This window comes from Lasioglossum baleicum, chromosome 20 (genome assembly GCF_051020765.1).
Source record: "Lasioglossum baleicum chromosome 20, iyLasBale1, whole genome shotgun sequence".
NCBI lineage: Eukaryota > Metazoa > Arthropoda > Insecta > Hymenoptera > Halictidae > Lasioglossum > Lasioglossum baleicum.
The window spans coordinates 6,995,334-7,021,363 of NC_134948.1; the positions used below are offsets into that span (position 1 = coordinate 6,995,334).

At 40.8% G+C, this 26,030-nt stretch overlaps 2 protein-coding genes across 4 annotated transcripts in view; one reads left to right on the plus strand and one right to left on the minus strand.

Moving 5' to 3' along the window:
* Positions 1–26,030, plus strand: part of LOC143218945 (uncharacterized) — a 95,830-nt gene that overhangs the window by 51,231 nt on the left and 18,569 nt on the right. The gene's annotated exons all lie outside the window — the stretch shown is intronic.
* Positions 1–26,030, minus strand: part of LOC143218943 (metabotropic glycine receptor) — a 157,317-nt gene that overhangs the window by 20,114 nt on the left and 111,173 nt on the right. The window contains exons 6-8 of the mRNA XM_076444592.1: positions 10,922–10,990; positions 10,386–10,495; positions 4,811–5,025 (exon numbers count right to left, since the gene is read on the minus strand). Coding sequence (XP_076300707.1) covers positions 4,811–5,025; positions 10,386–10,495; positions 10,922–10,990 — 394 coding nt within the window. The remainder of the gene's footprint in view (positions 1–4,810; positions 5,026–10,385; positions 10,496–10,921; positions 10,991–26,030) is intronic.

Consider the following 26,030-nt stretch of genomic DNA (forward strand, 5'->3'; position numbering starts at 1 on the left):
GTATTGCGAAACGATAAGTTTATTCGAGCCATCTTTAGCAATAAATTTCGTTCCGCTCCATTAGTTGCCGAATATTCTTGCCTGGAGACGGCTCCGCGTTACAGAACCGGCGGGCTAACGAATTTTACGTCCGTAGCCATAACGGTCTAATAGACCGGGATGAAAGTCTTTCTCCGAGACTTCTCTCGTTTTATCGGGATAATATACTAACTGCGGAATCTACGATGTTATTTGAAAATTATTGGGCACAGTCACAAAATTACGACATTGTTTGGGAAATATGAATATTCTCGGCATAAAAAATAGTCATCCGAGAGGGACTGTGAGTCATGGAAAATGAGAATGAGTTGTGGAAAATTAAATAATGAAACGTAATAGCATGAAAGGTATACAGTATTACTGAACTTAGTACACAGAGTCATTTCTATTATTTTCAATAATAGTAAATGGAAAGTAAGAAACATTTGAACCGGTTCCTAGAGGGATACACGCATGACAATCACCTAAATAATTATTGATCGTCCCGCCAGTCAAATCTGGGGCCGTTAACCGGCGGTATTTAGAATATATCATTCTTCAGTTTGCATGTCGAATAATTCGACGGGATGAACTCAATCTAAGTTGCCAAGCTGTGTGTGCCATAGTCCCGGCCTAACTTTCTTCGCGGAAAGTTCCAGAATATCAGTTCCTACTGATTCGTAGTGCAACCTTAATTGCTTGGAACGCTCCTCGGTTCGGGGTAACCTATCCTGAAAGTGATTGCTCCCCAGAGGTTTGAACGGGGCTAGACTGAGGAATCTTCGGTGATAAATTTATTTGTGACCGATAACCGGTTCTATAGCCTGTGCCCATGAAATGCAAATTCTTTTTTTTACCCAGAGAAAGAGAGAAATACCGTGGGCAGGTTAAGGTGATGGACCGCCGTGTGGCTTTGCGTCTGGGAATAACGCCAGCATTTTAACAAATAGAAGCTTTCACGGCTGGGGGGAGATGGGGGAGGGAGCTATTGCTCCCTTTTGGCCGGCTTCCAATGCAAAACGCGCGGAAGATCCTCGGTGGCCACGGAATAGTCAAAGCCCGAAATTTTTCATAGTCGGTGGAACCGAATTCAAGACGTTCTGATCATGCGACCCGCGATATTTCAGGTATTGTGCGTCCGCTTAACGAGACGACGTTCGCGGACCTCGTAAAAACTCTGTGGTATCTGAATTTTTGAGGCAGAAATGTAGAACGATGAAATTGACAGAATTTCTCGCATTAGTAACATCTATTCTGTTTATTATTATTTTTCTTTAAGTTCTTCATAATGAGATAATAATGCGAATATTAGTCATGCTGAATTAGAAAACGTCAACGTTTTTCTAAATTGAGTCGTCGGAAGTTGTTCCGAGTCATGGAAAATTATATCGAATCATGAAGAACTGTTTTGGCTGATGGAAAATTGTTTTGAGTCATGGGAAGTAATTACGAGTCATGGAAAATTGTTTCAAGTTATGGATAATTGTTTCCACTTGAAGAAAACAGCCTGGGAAAGTAAGAAAGTGTATAATCGAACGACTAGTATAAGAAACAGTACAGCAACAAGTGATATATACAGATTTTATCCAGATTGCCAGTAGTGCAAGCAGTTGAAAAATCAGACAAGTATAACTGGAACATTGGGAAACAATCTAGCCGGACAAATGATTAAAAAGAATAGACAGTGCGATTACGCGGTGTAATAGTCGGCTGCACAGCCCCACAAGTGGTGCTGGCGTTTCTATAGACAGACAAATCGATGAAACGGGGTATCCAGAGCACGCCAGTAGTATAACCGAACGTTTGCTCGGACAAGTAGAATGAGTGGGTATATGGAGCAGTAGAATCTGCGTGTTTGTCGTCAAACAAGTGAAACAGGTCAGCGAATCGTATAACCGTAAAATGACTAATTGTATAAAACGACGAGTGCTGTAACTATTCTCGGATGGGCCGGAAACGTTTGCTTGATCAACAAAATCACAAAGATGGAAAACAAGATAAAGGCTTCGGCGAATGAGTTTCACGGTGCAATTATTACGTCTGGCAATGGGATCAGGGTACGAACACCGTGGTAAAGAATCACCAGCAAGAAATTACGGGATTAGCTTCGAAAAAGGGGTTGTGCAATTAAGTTATGAGGCTAATACGGTCTGATTTAGATGCCGGAGCAGCGACTACGTGGCTCGCCATACGTTCTGGGATTCAATGATTATGAACCACGTCAGGAGCATCTAGAATATTAAAGCCACCTGGAAAACGACGAGCCTGGAGCCCCTGATGAGCTCCGGAAATATTACCGAGTGGAAAGCACTATGATATTATTTACAGTACTCGCAATATTTACTCGCACTGGAAATCGATAGGAAGAAAACTTTTTTAAGATCCTGTTTTTTTTATATTAAAGCAATGAATGAAATTAGCGAGAGTACGCAATGGACAATCTCAATTTGCACAACCGCAAAATTGTAGACCTTCTGAGGAGAGAAAAATTTGAAATAAAATAAAATTAAAATTATAAAATCAAAATAAAATTTTTCTGTACCGCGTTTTAGGGGGATAAAAATATTAAAAAATTTTAAGATAGGTACTTCGAAAAATTTGAGAAAATTATTATATATTGATTTTCACCGTCCTCTTGCCACGAGCACAGTGAAGAGGGTTTCGAGGAAGCATCTGTCGTCGAACGCGATCGGAATTCAGATACGAAGGAACTTCGCCGAGAAGGTGGTTCGAAGAATTTTTCGAGGGGTCATTAAAAGCTGAAAAACACAGGGGAATTCCCGGCAATTTCGGCGAACGACTCATTGAAATTCCAGACGGTGACCTCTTCGCGACACAGACAGCAAGAAAGCGAACGGACGTTTCTAAAGTGTGCCGAGTAGATTGGTCCCGTGTACCAGGATTGGTATCCCGGGAATACTGATGAATATGATTGATACTAAACGTTTCCTCAGAATATAAATTATTTCTTATTTTTCACCTCTGTGTGAGACAAGTAGAATATACCAGTAATTTATTAGACACGTGTTACTTGTATGTGATTAATCAAGTACTAGTAGTGTGTTATTAACGAGACAAGTAGAATGTGTCTGTTATTAATCAGACAAGGCCTGATTTCCCTGTTGATTTAAAGCTATCCTTTGCTTGACTGGCTTAAAATATTTTGCTCCTTCTCGTCTTACTTAAGATAGACTGATTTCACTTGGAAATATCTACTTTAAAGAGATTCCCCTTGCACGTCTGGTTTAACGCAGACTTTCCACATGTCGGCTTCAACAGAGATTCACCCTTACGGGTCTGATTGAAAGCAGACTCGTTCCACTTGGCTCCTTTGAGCCACTATTGAATCAATTACACGCCTTAAAGTCGAGCGTACCGTTTTCAAATTTCGGAACTATTAACTTAGTATGTTGGACCGAATAATCCGTTCACACAGTTGGCTAGAAGATGGTTTGCAGGTATCGATCTATCGCCGCGAAGCGCAATAAATTGGCCGACACTTAGAACGAAGGGAACCGCATATACGGTGGATCTCCTCTCGAAGTTGCTCCCCTTTGACCCTACGTCAGAGGGATCCTCGAACTTCGTAAAGGGAGATAGCGGGGCAGAACGAGGTCTCGGTGTCCCGGAGAAGCTGGCGCAAGTTCCACAGGATTTCCTTTTATCCTGTCACCCTTCCATGGAAGGGAATTCTTTGGAGCCAACGAGCCTGAACCTCGGATGGCGAAGAATGAAAGAAATAAATGTGAAAGGGAAAATATGAATCCGCCCCGGCGGAACCGGATTCCTAAAACATATAGAGGCAGAATTCTCGGACCGGGTTGCGCGATAAAAGCTTCTAGAAAGAGTTACCATAGAGCGCGTGGAAATACCGGGTCCGTCTGAACATTGAATCCCACACTGGGATTAAGCAATCTGGCCACAGAGTTAAGTACCTTGTTCTGTTCTCCATGACGAATACTTAACAACCGCTCGTTTATTTCCCGAGCACGGTCCCCGGACTGAAAGAAATAATAAGACAGTCCCTTTGCGAGCTGTGCAAGTGCCCATTAATCAAATTTCTTTTTCATTCAGATTCTACTGAAAATTAAAATTAATTAATCTCTGACCAATTCTACTGGTCTGATTAGTGACACACGTGCACGTTCTACTTGTCTGAAGAAATTATAACAATTCAAGAATGGCAGTATATTATTTTCACCTTTAAAAAATTGTTATTTGTTTCCAATCAATGTACCACTGTACAACGTAACCCCTTGCCCTACAATATCGTGTCAGACTCGGGATGAAGATTCTGCACAGAGTCTAATAAATATATGTATGTTATTAATTTCCTTTAAACCGAGATGAAATTCTATTTTGGTTTCGTTAATGCATAGTTACTGGAGAACGTGCAGGCATATACAATAGATATAAATTTAGAAAATTTCGTACAGCAAAGAAAGTTCTAATCACTGAAACCGTAAAATAAATCGCAGCGCGCAAGGGGTTAATAACGTACCACGTTATTTGCGGAATTAATGGCAGCTTGTAACTCGAATATAATGGCGTGGCAAATACATGAGACTGTCAGGGCAGCTTCTAATAAGGCAAATAGAGTTTCCATGGAACAAAGTGTTTGTCCACAATCGACGACAGCGTGTAATTGTCAGGATACGCCGGCTAGTCGGATAATTAATAGTTATTCGCAACGACGGGCGAACAGCTTCAGCCGAGTTCGAAGAGTTCTGGAGACCGGTATCGGGATCGGTGTGTGTTCACTGACTCGTGGAATACGGCGAGAGCTACTCACGTGTGGTAAAGCTGTGATCCCACCAGTCCGTCCGGCACAGATAAGCTTTCAGGTCGTCTGCAGTCCGGGCGACTATCACCACCGGTGGCGCAACTAGAGTCCGGATACCCAGGAACACGCTGAATATCATCACGATGATGCCAAGCCGCTTCAGCAGGCTGCCGTCTGTTATTTTCACTGCTCGAGCCGATTTCACTCGGAATATCACCGATATCCTGCGAACAAACAAACATGTCCCCTATAAGTGCATAGAGCATACAAACACGTCCCCTATAACACATAGAGCAAACTGTACCTCGAAAACCGCGGAGAATAGTAAAAAGTATTTCGAGTCAAAGTTCAAACCCCGAAAGTAATCCTATGCACTTCCGATCTTCGGCGCATCAGATATATGCAACTGAGTATCAAGGAACTTATGCTTTAAGATTGTTAGTTTGGAGAAGTTGTTTGAATTTTTTACTATTCTCTGCAGTCGTGCGATTTACCCTGGACCTAGCCCCAACCTAACCACAACAGCCAGACCGAAAAAAAAACTGAATTGCCCCTATTTTCCTAAAGCTTTGAGCCGTTGACAGTCGCTCTCATCCTCCACCCGTTCCCTTAGATGTACCCGTCTTTCAAAGACCGCGTCGTGAATCGAGATTCCGCCTGGCAGGAAACGCCGTATCTCTTTTACTGTCGGGGGAATTTTCGAACTCCGCTACTCCGTTGGTCGCAGATAAAAATGGTCATAGGGACGATCGCATCGTGGTTCACGGTATTTTTCCAAGAGGCGGACCTCGCCGGTTCGCTGCAATGTTATTTGTTTCGAACGGAAGTGTAGTCCGAGTAAAAGCAATCGCCATTAATGGACGTTTCTTTTGTGACGGGGAAAGAATTTCCAATTTTAGATTGAAAAGGGTCATCTCTGCCAAATATATTATTCCCTGACTGGAATAATAGAACTTTTGATATATCTTCGATGAGATTCCACTTTCCGAAATCGATGCCACGGAAAGCTATTTATCTTGATGCGATGAAAAATTGTCGGAGATGCAAGCTGTCGTGAAAAGTTGCGCTGACAAATGCTAACAACGATTTGCATTTTGGGAAATCATTTTGAGTATTGGAAAATCATTGTTTAGTCATGGACGACTACCTTCGGACCTGGAAAATTGTTCTGAGCCATGGGAAACCATATTGACTCGTAGGAAAACGTTTTGAGTTCAAGAAAGGATCGGTGAGTCATGGAAAATTATATCACGAGTTACGGAAAATCACCGTAAATTGTGGAAATCTGTTGCGAGATCATGGGAAATAGTATCGAGTCGAGGAAAGTCGCAGGCAGTCAAGGAAAATGATTTTCTGCACGGAAGATCGCCTCGTGGGAGGAAAACAATTTCAAAGGACGCATCCTCTCGAAGTTGTTCGGTGGAATAAAGGCGACCCCGTGAGTAGCAGAGGCAACGTGGGAGGATCGGACCTTTTTCCGGAATCGTCGCAGGGTCCATTCAGAAGCTGCGCCTATTAGAAACCCGCCGGTACAGCTGAATTTACGTAATGAAAGCCGTGGGAGTCTTACTACCGCTTAAGAAACTGCGTCAGACGTCCCGGAGCGAAGTTTCCCCCGTCCTCGGACAACTCCTGGCGTTCTACTCCTTTGGAGAAAGAGTTAGCATTAATAGAGACGTGGACCCGTTCCCTCTACCTCGTCCCATCGAATTCAGGACGAACCAGCTTTTATACTTTGTCCTTTAATCCCGGGTATTGCCCGGCATCGGCTGAGAGCGGGCCAGATACGTCTCTATTGAATAGGTAAAAAGGTTACTGGGAGGATTACATGACATTTGCAGCTGCATCTCGCTCGAGGAGAGACGTTGACTGAGTTATTCCGGATCTGTCAACCGGAATAAGCTCTTGGGTTATTGTTGGACGATTACGTCCATCGCTCCTCTAATCTTTAGGATAGAAATTGTCCCGAGCTGCGACAGACTGTAGCCTGGGTTAGGGCGCAAGTCAGCGGTGGGACTTGGTTAGCTCCGAATTCGGTTAGGAATTGTTCAAAAGGATGTTCTGTGAGGTGAAAAAGAAGAATGAGTCGTGGAAAATGTGTCGGAGTCGTGGAAAAGTAATATACGATTCATAGAAAAAATTTTTTGAGTCATGGAAAAGAAACGCGAGTAATGGAAAATCACCCTTGATCGTGGAAAAGCACTACGACTCGTGGAAAATAAATTTGAGTCATGGAAAATATGGTCGAGCGACGTAAGACAACATTTGCTGTTATATAAAGGAACTATTACTCATAGAAAACCGATTTGAGTCGTGGAAAACTACATTGTAGGAAAATTATACTGGACCCCCGGAAGAGCATCGTGAGAATAGCCCGTGTTGCTCGATCCCCTACTATCATACAAGTGGTAGTTACGTGGTATGACAAGCGATGTCAGGCTCTCTGGCAAGCTGACCTAGCAAACACTATCGATCTGACCTCAAGTAACAAGTCGGATGCAAGTTTCTTGACGTGTGTACCAGCTGCTACTTACTATAACGCTGTCACCGGTATCCTCGGAGGGGTTCGAATCAATCTAGACATACATCTAACGAACCACGCGTTTGTGAGAAGATACTTAAGCGTTGCAATCCTCTTAAATCATTATCGTGGTTACAAAGAAAATGAGATTGCTTCAAACCGAAGCAACAAATTATACTGTAAATGACGTCTAAATTACAAACTGGGAACCTGTTTCAATTTAAATCAGTCGCAGATTGAGATCCTATTGTCTGATTACAGTATCAATCGATTCGTCGTTCGATGGAGTCGAGTTTCTGTAATAACGAAATTTATTCAAAGCGTGGCACAAACGGTTCACCTCGAAACGAGATTCTCCGCTGTTTCCAGCGGATGCTAGTCGTCCCTCCGAAGCAGATAAACAGCGACCGATTAAAGAGCCATTTAATTAATGGGGAAACTCGATCGAAACTTTTCAACTAGATGTTTTGAACGATATGCAAAATATGAATCAACGGCAGGGTGGAAGTTGATGAAGAATAATGGACTCTTGATTACGCGGGAACTATTCAATGTACTCGCGAGTACGCGCGACTTTCAAACTTATCTTGTCCGCGCGAGACTTTGAATCATTCTGACGCTTCAACTTAATTCAACTTTTTAAATTACAAACTCGCAGCCCGGAACTGCTCGATCCATTCAAACGGTCCGCGAATACTTTACAGCTTTTGATCAGCTGATTAATGAAAAGCAAAAGTTTCGCTGAAAGCTGCCACGGTTCACAATTTTCGAACGTGGACCTGGCGGTTACGCGATAATTAATTATTTATGATTTATGACCACGAATTTTCTAATATTTTCCTGTAGGGGTCAACGTGATTTTGCAACTTTCAAACAATGTTTCTCATTAAGATTTCCCACCTCTCTTTCCATGCAATTTGCGTTAAAGACTTGAAGAACATGTTTAATATTTATTTTTCATGCCAAACTCATGAGGTTTTCCATAATTCAAGATAGTTTCCGATGACTCGAGTTGTTTTTCTACGACTCAAAGAATTTTCCACAATTCTGAATTTATTTCTGAACTATTTCAAGACCAATGAATGTTCCAAGACTCGGTTAAATAAATTTTCAGTAGTTCATAAAACGTTTTTCCCAGACACAGATGATGTCCATAAAGCGTTCAGATATTTTTCGATGGATTGAAAGACTCGAGTGCAGTGGTGCAGCGTCAGAATACAGCTTTCAAAATTTTCTTAGATTTTCGACCCGTTCTTTTTCCACATACGCGTCAGCTACCGAATAGGGATCGTCGACGATTGACTCGAATCGATGGGTTGAAGTAGCCCGGCGATTGCTGGTCAGCCAGTGTATAACTTCCGCTTCCCTTCTTTTTCCCATCATGCCCGCGAAATTGTTCTCGTCGATGCTCGCCGGATTTCCGGTACTCAGGAAAGTCCGGGATAAAGATCACCGCCGGTTTCATCCCTTATTTTCCTCAACGGACGCGACTGCCCACCTCCGGGCCTCTCCCACCCTTCTGATCGAAGCGAAGAAAAAAGTTCGCTGGAGGATCGCTCGTTGAATTCGTAAGCCAGTTATCGAATGCTGCCTGACCAAGGAGGACCGCCTGGCCTTCCGCACCTTCTGTCCCCTATATAATGATAAAACTGATCCCTGCTACCAGTAAAAATTTCTTCAGTCAGCTTGGGAGGATTGAAGAGGGCAGGGTAATTCCTAAATTTAAAATCTTCCTATCTCCAGGGACCGTAATTTCTTAAATTACTGGACTGATATTAACTTTGAAAATTGATCTCACCTTTTTAAATACAGAAGAATATTATTTGTCATGGAAAATACTTTTGAGTTATGGAAAAGCCATGTGAGTCATAGAAAAGTCTTACGAGTCATGGAAAATCAGTGTAAATCATGGGAAATTATTTTGAGTTATTGAAAAATATACGAATGAAACTTCAGAGGCCTCGGACAATATACGTTATTGATTCCCTCTTCGAAGTATGCTAAATTCTGTTCACAATGCTGGAGAATGTTAGAGGCACAGATGCGATTATAATTTAATGCGGAATGTTTCAGAAGTATCTTCATACCTGACGTGAAAAATTATGATATTCCGTCAAACTTTCCGCGCCGGGTATTAAATCGGGCTCGAGTTCCATGAGTTTCAAACGTTTCGCCAGGAATTCATTGCGCAGGTGTTGCAGGAAACGTGAATGTGATTCACGATAACGCGGAGATTAATATTCACCATAGAAATTCGCATGGAAACGATTGATAATTCATCTGGTTGGCTTTTATTTCCATTCTGATGATGAAAGAGTCGCCTCAGGCTTTATATTCTTTAGAGCTACGTTACATCGGAGCGTAGACGTGCGAATAAAATACTGCGGGTTTATAAAGTCGTATATCAACTCGTAAGAAAATTATACAGGTGAAAAATCGCCTCGACTAATGGAGAATTGTCGTGAGTCATGAAAAATTAGCGTGGACTCGCGGAAATTGTCTGGAGTCTTGGAAAATTGTCCCGTATCAAGTCATTGAAAATTGAGTTGTGAAAAATCATCTTGACTCTTGGAAAATTGTCTCGAGTTGTGAAAAATCATCTGGAGTCATGGAAAATTGTCTCGAGTTGTGAAAAATCATCTGGAGTCATGGAAAACTGTCTTGAGTTGTGAAAAATCATCTTGAGTCATGGAAAATGTAGTCTAGTTATGGAAAATCGTCCTGACTCCTCAAGAATTCATCGAGCTCTTAACAAATAGTTCCAGAATGCCAAATACCGTTTGACAGAAAAATTCGTAAAAGCATGTAAAATCGTTTAGGTTGGCAACGATGCTACTCACAATCCGGACAAATTGGTTATGGGTTGTGCACACTTCAAATATTTAAAGTGGTTTGCAGAAGCTATTAAAAATTTTCAAGACCAACATGAAACTTTCAAGTTTCTCGGTCGGCTAACTCCTCGTACTTGGCCGTCGTTTTAAAAGGTTTCTGCGAGCGGCGGATCACAGAAACAGCTCCCAGCAGGGTCAAATATTGTTCGGTGGGACGTTGGTTCGTACTCACCGCCAGGTTTTGAGCATGAGCGCGCCGTAGGTGAGAGAGAATCCAATTTCTCGCAGCCATACTCGCACCGTGCACGTTATGACGTTTGGACGGGGGTACATTACAATCGTCTGAAACAAAAGGAAATTGATTCCCGTCAGTCCCCATATAATTCACCCGGTCTTCCTCGAACCCCATTGATTTTCCCACGAGATTTCCGTGGGAAAAATCGTTTGCGATACATCCAATATGTTACCGTTCTGAATTGTTTCGATTATTATCAAACAGTTTTCCTCGCGGATACCGTAAAAAATTGCCGGAAAATAATCATTGTTCGTTCGGACTGACGGAGATGGCGGTCTTTCAATTTTCCACGACAAAATCGCCGTGCAATTGTTTATTTTACCATCGTCGCCACCGAAAAGAAATATCGCAGCGTTTTACGAGAGTCATAGAGAACGTTTCAGCCGGCGCGGCAGGGTTTCCAGCGCGAGAAACCTGTGCCAGCGATGGCTATTCTTCAGAGAATCGTAAAAAGTAAAGAGGGGAACACTTACTGTGCAATATATGAAAAATGCACCCAGCACGATCACGCGGAGGAGTACCGGGCTCGCAGCTCTCACCACCTGCAACCAGCAAGGTTACGAATTTCATTAGTATGCTGACCTGCGTGCAAGCATTAAAAGTTACGACACCGTTATTATTAATAACTGTCGCAGGGGGTAACTTGTTCAGTGACACAATGGGTCGAAATGTGAATAAATCAACATTACCTTGATCTTTTTGAAGAAACTGTGTTAAAACGTACGAGTGTCATGGGAAGTTGTTTAGAATCGCGTTAGTACACGTCAAGCTCATGGAAAAGCGTTTCTAGTTACAGAAAGTGAGTTAGTGAAAACACTTTCAAGTCATGGAAAATCGAATTAGGAGTAAAAGAGAATTGAGTTATGGAAAATCGTACAATGGGTCATGGAAAATAGTGCCGAGTTATAGAAAATCGTTTCAAGTCCTGGCGAATCCAATTAAATTCAGGAAAATGCATTTGAGTCATGGAAAATATTACCGAGACCTGAAAAAAAGCTTTGAACTCGTGGAAAATTGGAGCACACGAATAAAACATCTTACAGAGATTGTGCTGGAGAATTGTCTCGAGCCATGAAAAGTCTTACCGAGTAATACAAAATTGCTTCGACAGATGAAAAATCTTGCAACTTTCGCGGGAAACTGTTCCAGATAATTCAAGCCGCATAATGAAAAATCGTGGACGCTTTAGGGTAGGTCGGAGCATTCAGCAAGAACTTCTCGATTGTCTTAGGGAGAAATTCCGTGCGCAGCCATTAAAATGATTTAAGCTGTTCGCAGTTTTGCACGCGGGCCGCGATATAATAAACTTCGGCCGTAAAACGGTATTCGATTTCATGCGGAACAATCCGTGTATACGGTACACACACACACAGAGAGGTTGAGACGCGACGGTCGCCCATTCAGAATCCGCTGCTTGCACAGCCGTGGCTCTTTAGGGTTTTTAATCGTCCCGAAGTTTCACCTCAGACCTTTCCAGCCCCTTTCACCCGTCCCGTGACACAGTTTGCGCAAGAAACAGACACATTATCAAGACCGGAGGGCTGTTCGTTAAATAGGAAATCAGAACTTCGGGAATTGCATTCGTCGCGGAGAATCTACGGACGGTCTGAACTTCCTCGACAACAATGGGATCGTTCCTCGTCGTTTGCAATCCGCCCAAAACTCCTCAACCCTTTCGATCCCCACCTCCACACCCTCGAACGATAGAACGCTTGATGTTTTTAATTCGGCGAAAATTTGTAGCCCCCACTTTTCAGACAGCGGCGAACAAGAGACCCAAAGTAACTTCAGCTGTAAATTCAATGCAACGGATTATCCTTACGTATTGCGCTCTTAAATTGTTTCATCTCCCTCTGGATTTGAACGCGGAAGTTTCTCGTTAGAAACTATTTATTACGAGTCCACGAGTCGATGGGATACTACTGCACTTTGTGGTACAAATGGTGTGGAGCCATGTAAACTAAAGTGGTTAGAAAACTTAGTGGAAAGTCGGATAGACTCGTGGAAAATTGTCTCAAGTCATGGAAAACTGTCTTGAATTATGGAAAATTTTTTGAGCTCGTGGAAAATGGTCTTGAGTCCTGGATAAATGTTCTCCTTGGATCTCAGGCTGAAGACTCCACTGAACGCGCACAAAGTATACTTTGCTCCGTGAATCATCTTTATCCGCCACATCATGGATTTGCTACGATCTGGATCTCATCGATTTAAAAGCCCCGGATTTCCTGTCCCATTGCATGATTTTCCTCCACCTGATTCTGCCCTGCATTATCTAAAAGGCGGAGTGAAACAATTTGCATTATCGACGTATACGCCATCGGGTTTTCATAAAAATAAAAGTGACCGCCCCCGCTCTGTTACATGTAATTCGAAAGCATTCCCGTGCGAATTCTTCTTGTTTTATTCAGACTTTTCTTTTCCGCTACCCTCGTTTTGCCAAGGCTGGTACCTGGCCTTTCTCATGCATTACATTTAAATATTTCCTGACCTTACTTATATTTCTCTTGTAGCTCATTGAAATGCATTGTCTTCTCTTGACTGTTACTTAAGCGGTTCCCCGGCTGTTAGTAGTTTCTTTTGCTCGTATATCTCGCATGAGCGGCTTCCTCTACGCTCGCTGGTCCTTTCAGTGGCCTGTACTAGGCCAGGAAAGAATGCTATCCTTCGTTTGTATTCAAGTGTTATCGCCGCCTCAACCTAACTATTCCCATTCCCTTTTTTGCAAACGGTTACTTAATCTTTAATGTGAGCCCTCAGGAAGGAGACCGAGACTCTAATAGTAATCCTAACGATCGAAGTTTAGATGGAATCTCGGAGGATAATCTCGATTCGAAGCCTCAACTATTAAGGGGCTCCTGATATCCTGAAAAGTAAAAGATCGTATCTGAAATGTATTAATTTTCTTCATTTAGGAATTTTTAGTTTTTAATCCTTTAAGTTCCCTATGAAAAATTCCGCAACCCTCCTGCCCTCGTTTTCCACTTTGATCAAAATAAAACACACGACCCCAGAGGCAACGCGAAATTTGAGCATCGTTGACAGGGCTATGCATGGAAAAGTATGGTGCAGCAATACGTCTCTCGATTAGCCTACAGCGGATGCTGCAAAATGCAGACGTATATTGCAGACTTGTTTTTGAAATGGATCCGTGCTCACCTTTTGTCCTCCACTTCGTGTTTGATAGAATGCAGAATGAGAATTAAATATTGTGATGAAGTTAGATCGGTTCGTTTTTGTGCGTGTATGTGGAACTGCAATTCCCCTTTCCAGGCAGTCCAAGAAAAAATTCATCGTAAATCTGAAGGTGTTTTCATTGATTAGAAATCCACACAGTTTTCCATGAGTCTATACCATTTTCCCATGAGTATGTGTTATTTCTCCATGACTCAAGACAATTTTCCATAACTCAAAACAGTTTTCCATGACTCAAGGCAGTTTTCCATGACTCAAAACAGTTTTCCATGACTCAAAACAGTTTTCCATGACTCAAGACAGTTTTCAATGAGTCTAAGCAATTCTGTAAAAAGACCAAATAGACATACATGCATTCACACTTATAAAATATATTAAACATACGTTCATAAAATTTGAGGGAGGGCGTATTTAAATGTCTCACTATTTCAGATGGCCGAGTTACTTTTTCGGGACATAAATCCACGCGCCTCTCTAAACCAGGCCGACGAACAGCAACCTTTCCTGGGACATTTTTTGCCCTGACTCCGGTAGCCGAAAACATTTATGGCCAGCTGCTCTGGTAACGGGACACGCGTGTAAAATAAAAGCGGCCCCCCTACCCCCAGGGATTCGCATTGTGGTAAAAGACATAAAGCCTGCGACCACTTTGACCGGGCGCCCTGCATTTTATATCGACGCACATTACCATCACCGGGCGCATGTATCTGCACGTGCTCGTCGTTACTTCTTGCCATTTTCATGACAGTGCTGCGTGGGTCTCTGAATATTGTCACGAACCTCGACCTCGTTTCGACGATTTTATAATATTAATTCAAATGACAGGTCACGACAATAACTTATTGCTCGGATGTTAAAAATTAAAAATGGAGTAATATTATGACATTATTCTCTTCGGATTAGTATCAAATTTTCGTTGAGAATTCGCTGGGAATTTTTTTAGACTCGTGGAAATGGGGTAGTCTTGGAAAATGGCGTAGAGTCATGGAAAATTGGAGCTAGCCTCATAGGAAAATGATATATACTCCTGGAAAATTTGGTAGAGTCGTGGAAAATGGAGTAGAATCTTGGAAAATTGTGTAGAGTTTTGGAAAATGGAGTAGACTAAATCCACAATGGGTTTAGAGAACGCCAGTAAATATAAAAATTATCTGACATATTACTGCATAAGATTAACAAAAAATTGATTGCAACTGCAGCCTAATGCAATGAAAAGTGGGGATGCATTTTAGGAGTCGTGGATTCGAAATCAGAATCGAAGTTCCGCAAATCCAGCTCCATTTTAAAGGGATTCCCGGGGTCCCGTGAAAATACGATCGGACGTGTCCGTAAAAACGAATACGTGCCGCGGCGGTCCACGTAAAATTGCATAAATATACATTTTTGTTTCGAAACCTGGCGTCCCCATAAATCTCTCGCTCGGCGGAGTTACTTTCGCGGATAACTCTATATCATCTCGCCTCTTTTTATTGTGCCCGGACAAACCCGAGCGGGTTGTCACATCGTGGATTAACTTTCTTGCGGCGTTGCAAAATGGTGCTCATTCCTTCGCTGTATGGACCGCCTCGATTCGTTCTTGTAGCATTCAATTCGAATCTTCTCTGCCTTAAAAGGCCATCAGCGGAATGTTTGTGAATTTATCACGGAATTCATCATCGTTTTTAAGGGCACAGAGGAACAACTGAGAACACCAAAAATTTAGTTTTCACATGTATAAAATAATTGTGTTCAGCAATTTTTATGTGTCGGTCGAAACGAAGATAATTATCAAAGAGCTTCCTCCGCATCTTTTGTAAAATTTTTTACAAATTGCATTTGTAAAATGAATATTGCTAGACGCGAATGAAAGCCAGATTTGAATTATAATCAATTTACTAAATGCACAGAGAAAAAGACACTGAACTATAAAAATTTATTAATGAAATTGTACGAAGCGAATCTGTTATTAAATAGATTTGTTAAATTCGCTTTGGGAATAATGCTGCCTCGCAAAATTAAGAAAATGTACAATGATTTAATTATTATAATATATTCGCTATGTGTACCAACTTTCACAGTAATATTAGTCAGCCATGAATCGGACATTCATTCTAAAAATTCAAACAACTAGTACGAACTCAGTGTATAATATCTGCCACATCTATTCTCATGTTCAGTAGTTTAATTTAACAATAGTCAGCCGCACGTGGAAATGAAAGCATAACATAATCACTTGAATATTTCTATAGCGTGAATATTTGACGGTTCACATTGAAATAATGTTACATTTTGCATGGTTTCACAGAACAGTGGTACAAAAGACGGAACAATTTGTTTGTTGGTGCCAACTAACAAAATTCGTACAGACATATACCACGATTCCGCTGGTTCCAAACTGATGCTGCGCTTTCGTGTAGTTAGGGATGAAACTAACCGTAGTTGAGCAAATTTGGCGGTGAATATTTCACGACTAGCTGCGATAATGATGTAGTTAGCCCTTCAGAGTTCCGATTCTGCAGTTAGGATCGTTTAGAGGGCTGCTGGTAGCCACGGCAACCGGAAGTAACTTACATATTCTGCCAAGGGGATACAGAACTAGAAATAAACAGTACCGGAACAAAAAGAAACTACAAGAAACGTACAAACTTCCAAATCGCAAAATTAAACAATTCAATACCTCCGGAAAACTAACAACAATTAAACCACAAAAATAACAAAAAGCTAGGATAAGATAGCAAATTTTCGTCAATTGGATACTGCGAAATTGATTTTAAAAGAATTGAAAAGCTATCTGCCTTCCATTACAGTATAATCTAAAAATTAACAGTACTAGTACAAAATGAAACTACAACAAACGTACAAACTTCGAAATCGCAAAATTAAACAATTCAAAACCTCCGGCAAAGTAGCAATAATTAAACCACAAAAAAAAAACTAGGAAAAGCTAGTAAATTTTCGAAAATTGAATCCTGCGTAATTGATTTAAAAAAAATGAATAACCTATCTGCCTTCGATTACTGTTTCTGCACGAGTTCCAACAATTATTGAACAACAGCTGAGTTGCAAGTAATTACCTGTACAACGCACTGCATACTAATGCTTGTCGCTGTTCAAATATTTGCCCCCTAATTGCGATGACCATTCACACACACACCGCGGGACGAGAAATGCAGTGGAGGAATATTGGGTAAATTTTAATGGAACGGTATTGCAAAATATTCGCCTGCCGTGTTCTGATATTTTCGAAGGCATTTTGTTTTTCTCTGCCGGGGAGGCAACGAGTTTTGAATCCGCGAGAAATTTACTGGGAGTGTACGTCAGGCGTAGTGGTATTGGACAGACGCGGGGCAGATACGTCAAGGAAAAGGGCACTGAAACATCTCCGACATTAAAAATTTCTCTGCATCCCAGGGAAATTATATCTCTCCGCATATTACGCGGCTTCAATTCCCCCAGGCATTTGCCATACGCCTTTTACAAAATCCGATATTTTCAAACAGTGACTGTTTGCAACAAACGCTCTATGGACTTTAATCAGCAGATGATGGTTACCAGACCGCGGCACCACTGGCTCGAGAAATTAAAAATTTCTGTACGAATTCGGTAGCAGTAGTATCAGTCGGACAGGAGTCAGACACACAGGTTTATGTACAACGTAGACAGCAGACACGACTTCACTGACTTGAAAAATTACGAATTTCTACTGCGAACTAAATTTCAGAATATCTTCGGTAGTATCAGTCAACCATTTGTCAGACACGGTCAATAACTTTGCAAAAAAAAATCGTATGCTAATGTAACTGGGCTAATTCGAAAGGGTGAAATCTCCACTATCACCACCGCATGTTACAATTTTGCAAAAAATTTTGTCACATAGCTGCAAGAGTGAGTGTGAAAATTCATTTTTTCAAAAAATTATTTCATTTGAGCTGTTCTATCAGGTTTGCAAAATTTTATTCGATATTCGCATCACCATAGATTTGAAGATTGCAGTCTCCGCTTTCCAAAAAGCCCTGATAATGTGCCATACAATTTTTTCTCGACGTTTTATCGAAATCCGAATGAAAAATGTGCCACAAAAAATTGTACCCCAAATTTTCAGGGCTCGTTGAACCGCAGCAATTTCAGTTGAGGTAGAATTTGAAATATTCTCAAAAAAGTCCTCCTTCATTTTTTCGTCTGCTGTGATGTGCATAAAAATCCCTGCAAAAAACATATTACAGTCTTGAAAGCAGAGAGATCACTTTGTGAAATGAGCTAAATTAAATTAGAAGATTTTCCGATGATTTTTCACGAAGTTACAATAGCAGAAACACAAGTGATTCCTCACCCTTTAATTTCGTCTGTCACCCACAATTCATCCAGCCGAACATTCCGTTTCTTTGCACAAAGACGTTCTTCTAATTTAGAAGAAGAAAGGTAGAACCGGGCCGAGCGAGATCCCGGGGAAGAACCGGTTTATTTATAGTTCGAAGGCGGAGGAGTTATCATAGCGCTGAAGCGAGGAGAAGAACTAATGGAATGATACGGCGTTTCTGTACTTATTAATCGATTCCCGTACAGAAATCTCGCGGACGAGGCAAAAAAACGACGACTCCGAGGTCTCGCCTCGCAGCCCCCACCCCACACCCCTGACTCTGGAGAGAACAGAGTGCTCGAACGTTTTCACCTCGAAACCATCTTTCAACCCCCTAACGGCCACCCCCAGCGCTGAGGGGGTTCGAAAGGAGAACGGCGAAGGCGAGAAATAACATCCGGGGAAAAATAACAGGAAACGGAATGCCTGCAGTTTGTTTTACACGGTGCAGGCGTGACCGAGTCCATCGCCGAGAAACTGCATACAAATCGTCGGCCATCGGGCATCCGACAAAACGGAATTTTCGCCGACTATGAAACGCGAAACCCGCGGATTGATTCCCTGCGAAAATCCGCACCATCGTTTGTCCAACGGAACTCTCGATGCCCGAGGGAAACCGCCCCAAAACGCGGATATTCTGTCCCTGTTTAGTCCGACAATGTTGCTTTGTTTGTACGTGCATTTTTCTAGTTGTTAACATCGTTGATTGGATGTTTTGCTGCGGGGATTTCCGCTTCAATTAAACTGACTTTTTCAGATGTTATTTTATCTGGCATTTGAGAGAGAATTGTTCATAATAATTCTATCTACAATCGTTTCATTTATCATTGTTTCATATTAATCTGAATCTCTGTAATTTTCATCTTAATATTCATCTAAATCCAGAGTGTAGATAGATGAACAGCAAAAGCAGTAATATTGTATTGAAGAATTGACAATTTTTTATTACACGAATTTTTACAGTATTTGCAATATGAACCCCATTTTCAGTAGTATTACACAACCATTTATCAGACACAGGTATCAGCAGATATTTGAGTGATTGTAACTACGTGAAAAAAAAATTGGACAGCAACGTAACTAGGTTCGTTTGAAAAGAGTGAGGTTTCTCTACTATCACCACTCCGTGAGATTGAATTTCGAAAAAAAATTTTCTACATGCCAGCGATCGCGAAAGTGGAAATCGAATTTTCCCAATATATTCTTCCAACTCGAAAAATGAACATTGAGGGTGCAGGATGGAATTATGGTTTTGATCCAGGCCAGGTAGAAAAAGTTTACCGATAAATACTGTGCTGAGAAATACGTGACCGACATTTTACAGAAACAATTACGGTCTAATAAATCCCGGTAAACATGCCGCTGATAGATAAAACGAGAAATGAGAATAGTTTGTGAAAAATACTTGTTATGAAAGTACATCTTGCACTGCAATATCGGTTAGAGAGTAATCTGGATGAAACTTTTCTATCAGTTTCGTGCCGTTTGGTAAACACGCTGCGGCAAGATCGCGGAGCATATGACTTTAAACAAAAAGTTTGCTTCGCTCCCGGGAGAACAACAGGAATTCGCGAGCAGAATTCATCCGGCGTTGGTCGGTGTTGCTGGGGAAACGGTGGGGCTTCTGTCCTGTTAGCAGAAATGAAATCACAGAAAATACATATCGCAAAACCTAGTACATTTCTAATGTTTCGTTTTTCGATTGTGTAAAGAGTACTTCAATCTTCGTGTAAAACATTTCGAAACGGTCTATCGGGTTGGTAAGAAAGTACAGTAAAGTCGCATTTACTGTCCAACAGCTTGTGTTCTGCACGGACAGTGATCGCATACCGACATCATTTTTTTATGACTGTGTTTACCGCGCCGAGAGTTCAAAAGAAAGCAGAACGTAGAGAAGGACAGCATGACAGTGGAGTGGGTAAGCTCTAGACAATGATCGCGTACCTTATCGCGGACAGTAAACGCGACTTTACTGTAATTTCGTTATTTTAAAGTGAAATGAAACCGAATTTCTTTACTCAAACGATGAACTTCAATCAATAAAATATTTACTTATTTATTCTCTTTTGCAAAAGATCATCGAACAAAAGGGAAAATATATTATTGATATATGTAGTTCATTGCTTGAATAAAAAAATTTGGGCTCTATATCACCTTAAAATACCGAAATTACTTTCTTACCAACCGAATAGTTTGACCATGGAGAGAATTCTTTAAATAGGCAATTCAGTAGTATAGGTCAACGAAAACGGAGACAGGGTAATTTAATTTAATTTTCAGGGAGACCGAAAGGACAAATCTGATTAATTGTTAGCTGAGTCAGCTCAGATCTTAAAAATAAATGCAATGTGCTGGCCAGATAGTGTCGGTGGCTTACTGGGTCAGTGAAGGAGTAACTCGCTTTTTCCTTGGTGGCGAGGACCATTAATTTCAAGGTGGGAAAAAATTGATTCTATCTGGGAATCCCTCGGTAAAGCGGAATCAAAAAGGGCAAACGGATGCAAACAATTGTTGCTGTACACGCAACGACGCATTATCGCGTTATGTTCTCGTTAATCATTCTGCTACGTTCGACGAAATGAATTTCTATTTTTACGGGGTTGACCCAGTTTCCACGACGGTGCCAGCTAATTGTTTCGTTAGACTTACCATTCGGTTTCGTTGAAGACCTTTTTACCCACAATGAATTTTCTACGCAAATTAAATTCTCTACTGTAGCTTATGAAAAAGCCGTTTATATTATTACTGGCGGTATAGCACCTTTGATAGTTAGCGGAGGGTACACTGAACTTTCCGATGAGGGAAGCGTTGTCGAGTTGGTGGGGATTATGAACAAGCAGGCTTCATTAAAAGAGTATGGTCCGGGCGTATACACCGGGATGATATATCAGTATTACATCGGGATTTTTCATTGAGAAAAGCCCCCAGGGAAATAAGAGGGTTGAACGCTAATACAGATTGAGTCGAGCTCGTTGTTCCGAGTTGCTGGAGCTAACTATAGTCTCGATTGGATTCGAATGTAACCGATAAAATTTCGAGAGATTTTTCAAAAATTGTTCTCTCCCAGTCGAGGGGTGATTCAGAATCAGAATCACCAATAAAAATTGCTGTACCATTTATTCACAATATTGTTTACAGTATTAAATATACAGGGTGTCCCAGTTAACTTGACCACCTTGAATATCTCGCTTAGTTTTAGTAATAGAAAAAAAAACGTTAGAGGACAATATTAACCTAACCGAAGGGGCAATATAATGATTGGGAAATAACTTTTTTCTAGTTATCAAGGTCATGCATTTTTTTAATGGAACTATATATTTTTTTGCCGCGATGTAATAGTACGGGTGAAATCCTCTTCAATGACATATTATACAATGACCACCGTGTGACCTTGGCTATGAAAAATCCAAAAAGCATTACAGGTATTATCAGTGATTAATTTACTACACTAATTGGTTTCGTTGAACTACTTTATTTCAATACATTTTTGCATACGGAAAATAAATGATTCTCACTGATAATACCTCTAATGCTTTTTCGATTTTTCATACCCAAGATGAAGAGGACTTCACCCCTGCTATTACATCGCGATAAAAAAATATATATAATTTAAAAAAATGGATGACCTTGATATCTAGGAAAAAATGACCTTGAAAAAAGTTTTTTCCCAATCATTATATTGCCCCCTCGGTTAGGTTAATATTATCCTATAACGTTCTTTTTTTTCTATTACTAAAACTAAGCGAGATATTCAAAGTGGTCAAGTTTCCTGGGACACCCTGTATTGGTATCTAATCACTTACTACACATTTAAATATTGTATGAGGTACTAAATCAATTTCATATCACAATGGAATTATTCTAGGTTGGAAGAAATGTTTAATTTTCACGTTAATCTATCGTATGGTCCATTAGAGAGAGCTTATTTAATTTTCTTGTTAGGAAATGAAAAATAAAAATGTTCCCCAACTTTTTTCGGTGTTAATGGAACGTTTTTGCTTTAACAGAGTGGCGCGGCGGCGAGAATAATAGAACCGTGCGATATCGTTGATCGAAGAAATGCAAAGTTTTCAATTTGAGGGCCGAGATTGATACCCACTCGCAATTTCGAGATGACGAAACCGTCGAATTAAACTTCCACGGATTAACTTATAATCTGATTGCAGTTGCCTTTCGGGAACTCGGTATTGATTCCATCAAACTTCTCCTAATAGCCAACCGTGAGCGATCCTTTTCGCTGGGTGACTAACGTTCTCCGATTTTACAAGCTTTTTACATCGAAATGCACGCGGACTGGTCGATGAAAGCTTTTAGATTAATAAACTCCCGGTTATTTAACATAGAACTCGTTGGAAGTGATATCGTAAAAATTTTCCATTGTTCTTAACCCACTCCATTTTGTTGTTAATATAAGAAACCCAAAAATGATTCAATTATAAAATTATTAAATATGCTGTGCACATCACTTCTCAAAATTGGAATTAAACTTTTTTTTAATGTTTGGTGTGATTTATAAATTGTTTAAGCGTTTGACTTATACTGCTGCAGGATAATTATTCTTTCATTTCATGTGTACGAAACAGTTTTCAAATCGTTTTTATGAATATCAAAGGGTGTCTACTTTTGAAATGAATATCGTAATCTGTTATAAATCGTTGCTCGATCAGAGCTAATTTTCGCAGAACTGACTTCCTGATGGAAACGTATAATTACTAGATTGCGGATCTTTATGCAAACTAAAAAATGTTTGCATTGATTGCAGGACACAGGAGCCAAATAAAAATTGCATTCTTCTTTTAATTATCCGATTAGCTGAAACTAATACGTTGATGTCCTTAAATATTTTGAACATGTCCACTCCTTTAAATTGTACGTGTCCATTTTTGTCATAAATTCATAAAATCCGCGGTCTAATAATTAGAAATCAAGTACACTGGACAATGATAATACGATTGGATGAATGGCAGGATGAGTGACATAAGTCAACAATAAAATGCAGAAGTTGGAAAATGACATGTCCCTCGGAACGATATTCCGCAAGGAACTCTGCGGTTGATGGAAAAAAAATATTACCCAAGGATATCCATTAAACAATGAAAATATTGTTGAAGGCAGTGGCATGACAAGTTCCATTTTTCGAAAGCCAACTGTCCGATGAATTATGGATGATAGTGTGTACACTGGGGGAAGTCTTCTAAGGAAAAATTCAGTATCAAAGACGGTGAAATATTAAAACGGGATAGAATGACTACAGTAACTAGGGAAAAAGGGGAACGGCATATCCGAGGGAGAGTCTGGCCGCGCCATTCGAATCAGGAAGCCAGCGGGAACAGTCATGCAGTTAAGCCGCTCGACTTGGAACAAGAGCCCTCCTTTAGCTAATGATTTCCCCTGTCTTCTTGTCCCGCACCAAAGGGTTTCGCCTCTTAATTTTCCGGCAACGGGCGCCTCTTTTCTCTGTCTCTATCTTCTATCTCGTAGACGCACGGTTGTGTTAATTTTACTCAACTCCAGCCGTCCCGATTCTCGAAACCATCCATACAGAAGAACCCTGCCTGCAATCCCGGCCAGCGACCGTGCTCCGCCATAACTGCGTCGTACAATTTCATTTTCCCCCCACACTGCTCCGCAACACTTGAACAATAATAAATATTTTTTTCACAATTTTTGAAACGTTCTTTCTATTTTACATCTCGTCATGAAATTGGTCTTTTTAAAAAGAGATGTGAAAATTAGATTTAGAATTAAATTTTATTCAGGAAATGAAATGGACAATCGTGTAAGATTTTTTTGGTCCATTAGGCTAATTTTGAAGAGCGCGTGAGAAATTTTTCAATAATTTTTGAACGTCCCTCGAATTTTTACAAATGGCCATATCGAAAATCGCGCGAAAGGTGATCGTATCAAAATATAATGAACTCGCCAAAAATTGATTACGGACTTTTTGTCGCGCCACGGAGTCGGTAAGGGATTTTTCAACGAACCGTGGAATTAATTAGAGTTTCCCCGGGAGTTTTGAGAAACCGGAGATTAAAAAGTTTCGATTGTTTAAAACACGCTTTATTACGAAGACGACGGCACTTCGTCCTAATTAAAGCCTCCTCAAGAGTTCCCAAGCTGGGGCGCGATATTATTCATGTCCAGCCGGTTGATCTATGCGTTCCTGGAACTGATCCTCTCCCTCTCTCTCTCGGCTGCGAGTTTATATCAGCCCGAGAGAAGTCATTAGTCGATAATCCTGGTTGGCCACATTTCATCATTGCGACGGCCACGTTATACGGATCGTGAAGTATGTTCGCCCAGCTACCACCGTTAATAAGAATTTATATTAGAATTTTCGCGCGAAACAGACAATCCGATGCTCGCCTGGACGGAATTATTAAAATTGAATTTAATATCCTGTACAGAGACAAATCTCCTGTTAGAGGAGCCTTGTGCTTTTCATTTCGGGCTTTAATTTTCTATTTAACGGTTTCAATGGTCCTCCGAACAACATTCACACCGACAAAGGACACCCTACACCGAGAAATTTCTCGAATGTCTTTGTAGACGTTGACCCACACCACTTCGATGCTAACGGAGAATTCTACTTTGTATACTCTCCGCAACGTTCTCTGATTTTCTCCATTATTGCATACACTCTTCCTTCAAAGGCCCGTGGAAGATCACAAAGGAGCACACTTGTGAATTTCTTTTATTCGAGGACGTTTATTGATTCGGTCGTAATACTTGCTGGTGCTGACAAGAGTTAAATTGATGGGTAAGTACAATGAACGGTAATATGCTCCTTTATGCGCTCTATGTAACTTCAACAGGAAGTGGAAAATATTAAATTATAGTGTTGTTCGGAAGAGACCGTTGTTCGTATATTGACTTGTTCTACTTGTTTAAACAATCATAATGTATTAATATTAATAAGAACAATTCAATATCTTTTATAATAACATCACAATATTTGTTTAAAGTTGAAAAATATGTTTTTTTTCAAAGCCATGTTTTTCAAAAACTGTGCGTATAGGAGAAAAATTAAGGACAGATTCGGAATCAGCGCAAAAAACTCTATAAGAAGGACCCAACAGTATATTGAAATCATAAAAAAAAGTTGAAATTTGTTGGACAGTGTAATTTTTGTTATAATTCCAAAAAGACCACAAGATTCTACCACGAAAATCCAATGTCCGACTTAAATGCCCTTAAAATGCGCTTAATTAAACCGGCAATTTTACGCAACAATATAAAAGCATATTTAAATTACAAATTTTAATGGCCCCGGAAGGCAGGAAATGCAGTGTCTGACCACAGCCAGTCTCACACTACAGACTCCTTGCCACTCCCACGGAAGTCGAAGCGAAACGGGTCAACGAAAAATATTACTTCAATATTACCGGGGCGCATTTAAATTACAAATGTAGATGACGGCGAAGTGCTATTACAGCAAATCCGTGTCTGACCGTTTACCGTCCCATTCTACTGGCCGTGCTGCTTATTAGAAACTTTCTTCTACGGTGCTCCTTTCCAATTGCCAATAAGATGGAACTGGGATCAAACAAATTAGCGAAATCTGTGTCGCAGCTTTCATCGACTTGTACTACTGATTTCGCGGAAGTTCGGGCATACTTATTCTATAACTCTGAAATTCGAGGTACCATTCGCAGTTTCCGCAGCGAAACTTGAACAAAGGTGGGGGGTTGGCCACCCATTTTCTACCCCCTTCCGCCCGGCGAAAACTTAGTTGCCTCAACACCTGTCTGACCATTGCACGGTTCTTTCTTTTACTGTGCCAGGATCGTGACTGGCCCGTCTATCGGCGAGCAACCGACATTAATTAACTGAACACGGCTACGGCTGATGTTCGGAAGTATTTCTGACGTGAACCGCCCGACTGGCAGACTAATTTTCTTCCGTTCGAGCGGAAGCCGGGACCTGCTCTACGCAGCCCGACGAAAAATGAATCGCCCGATCGCGTTTTTGCACCGAAGTGCCCCGTGTCGCCGAGTGATCCCCTAATTAACGTGCTTTTAATTTTAAACGTCGAGTGATCATTTTTTATCATT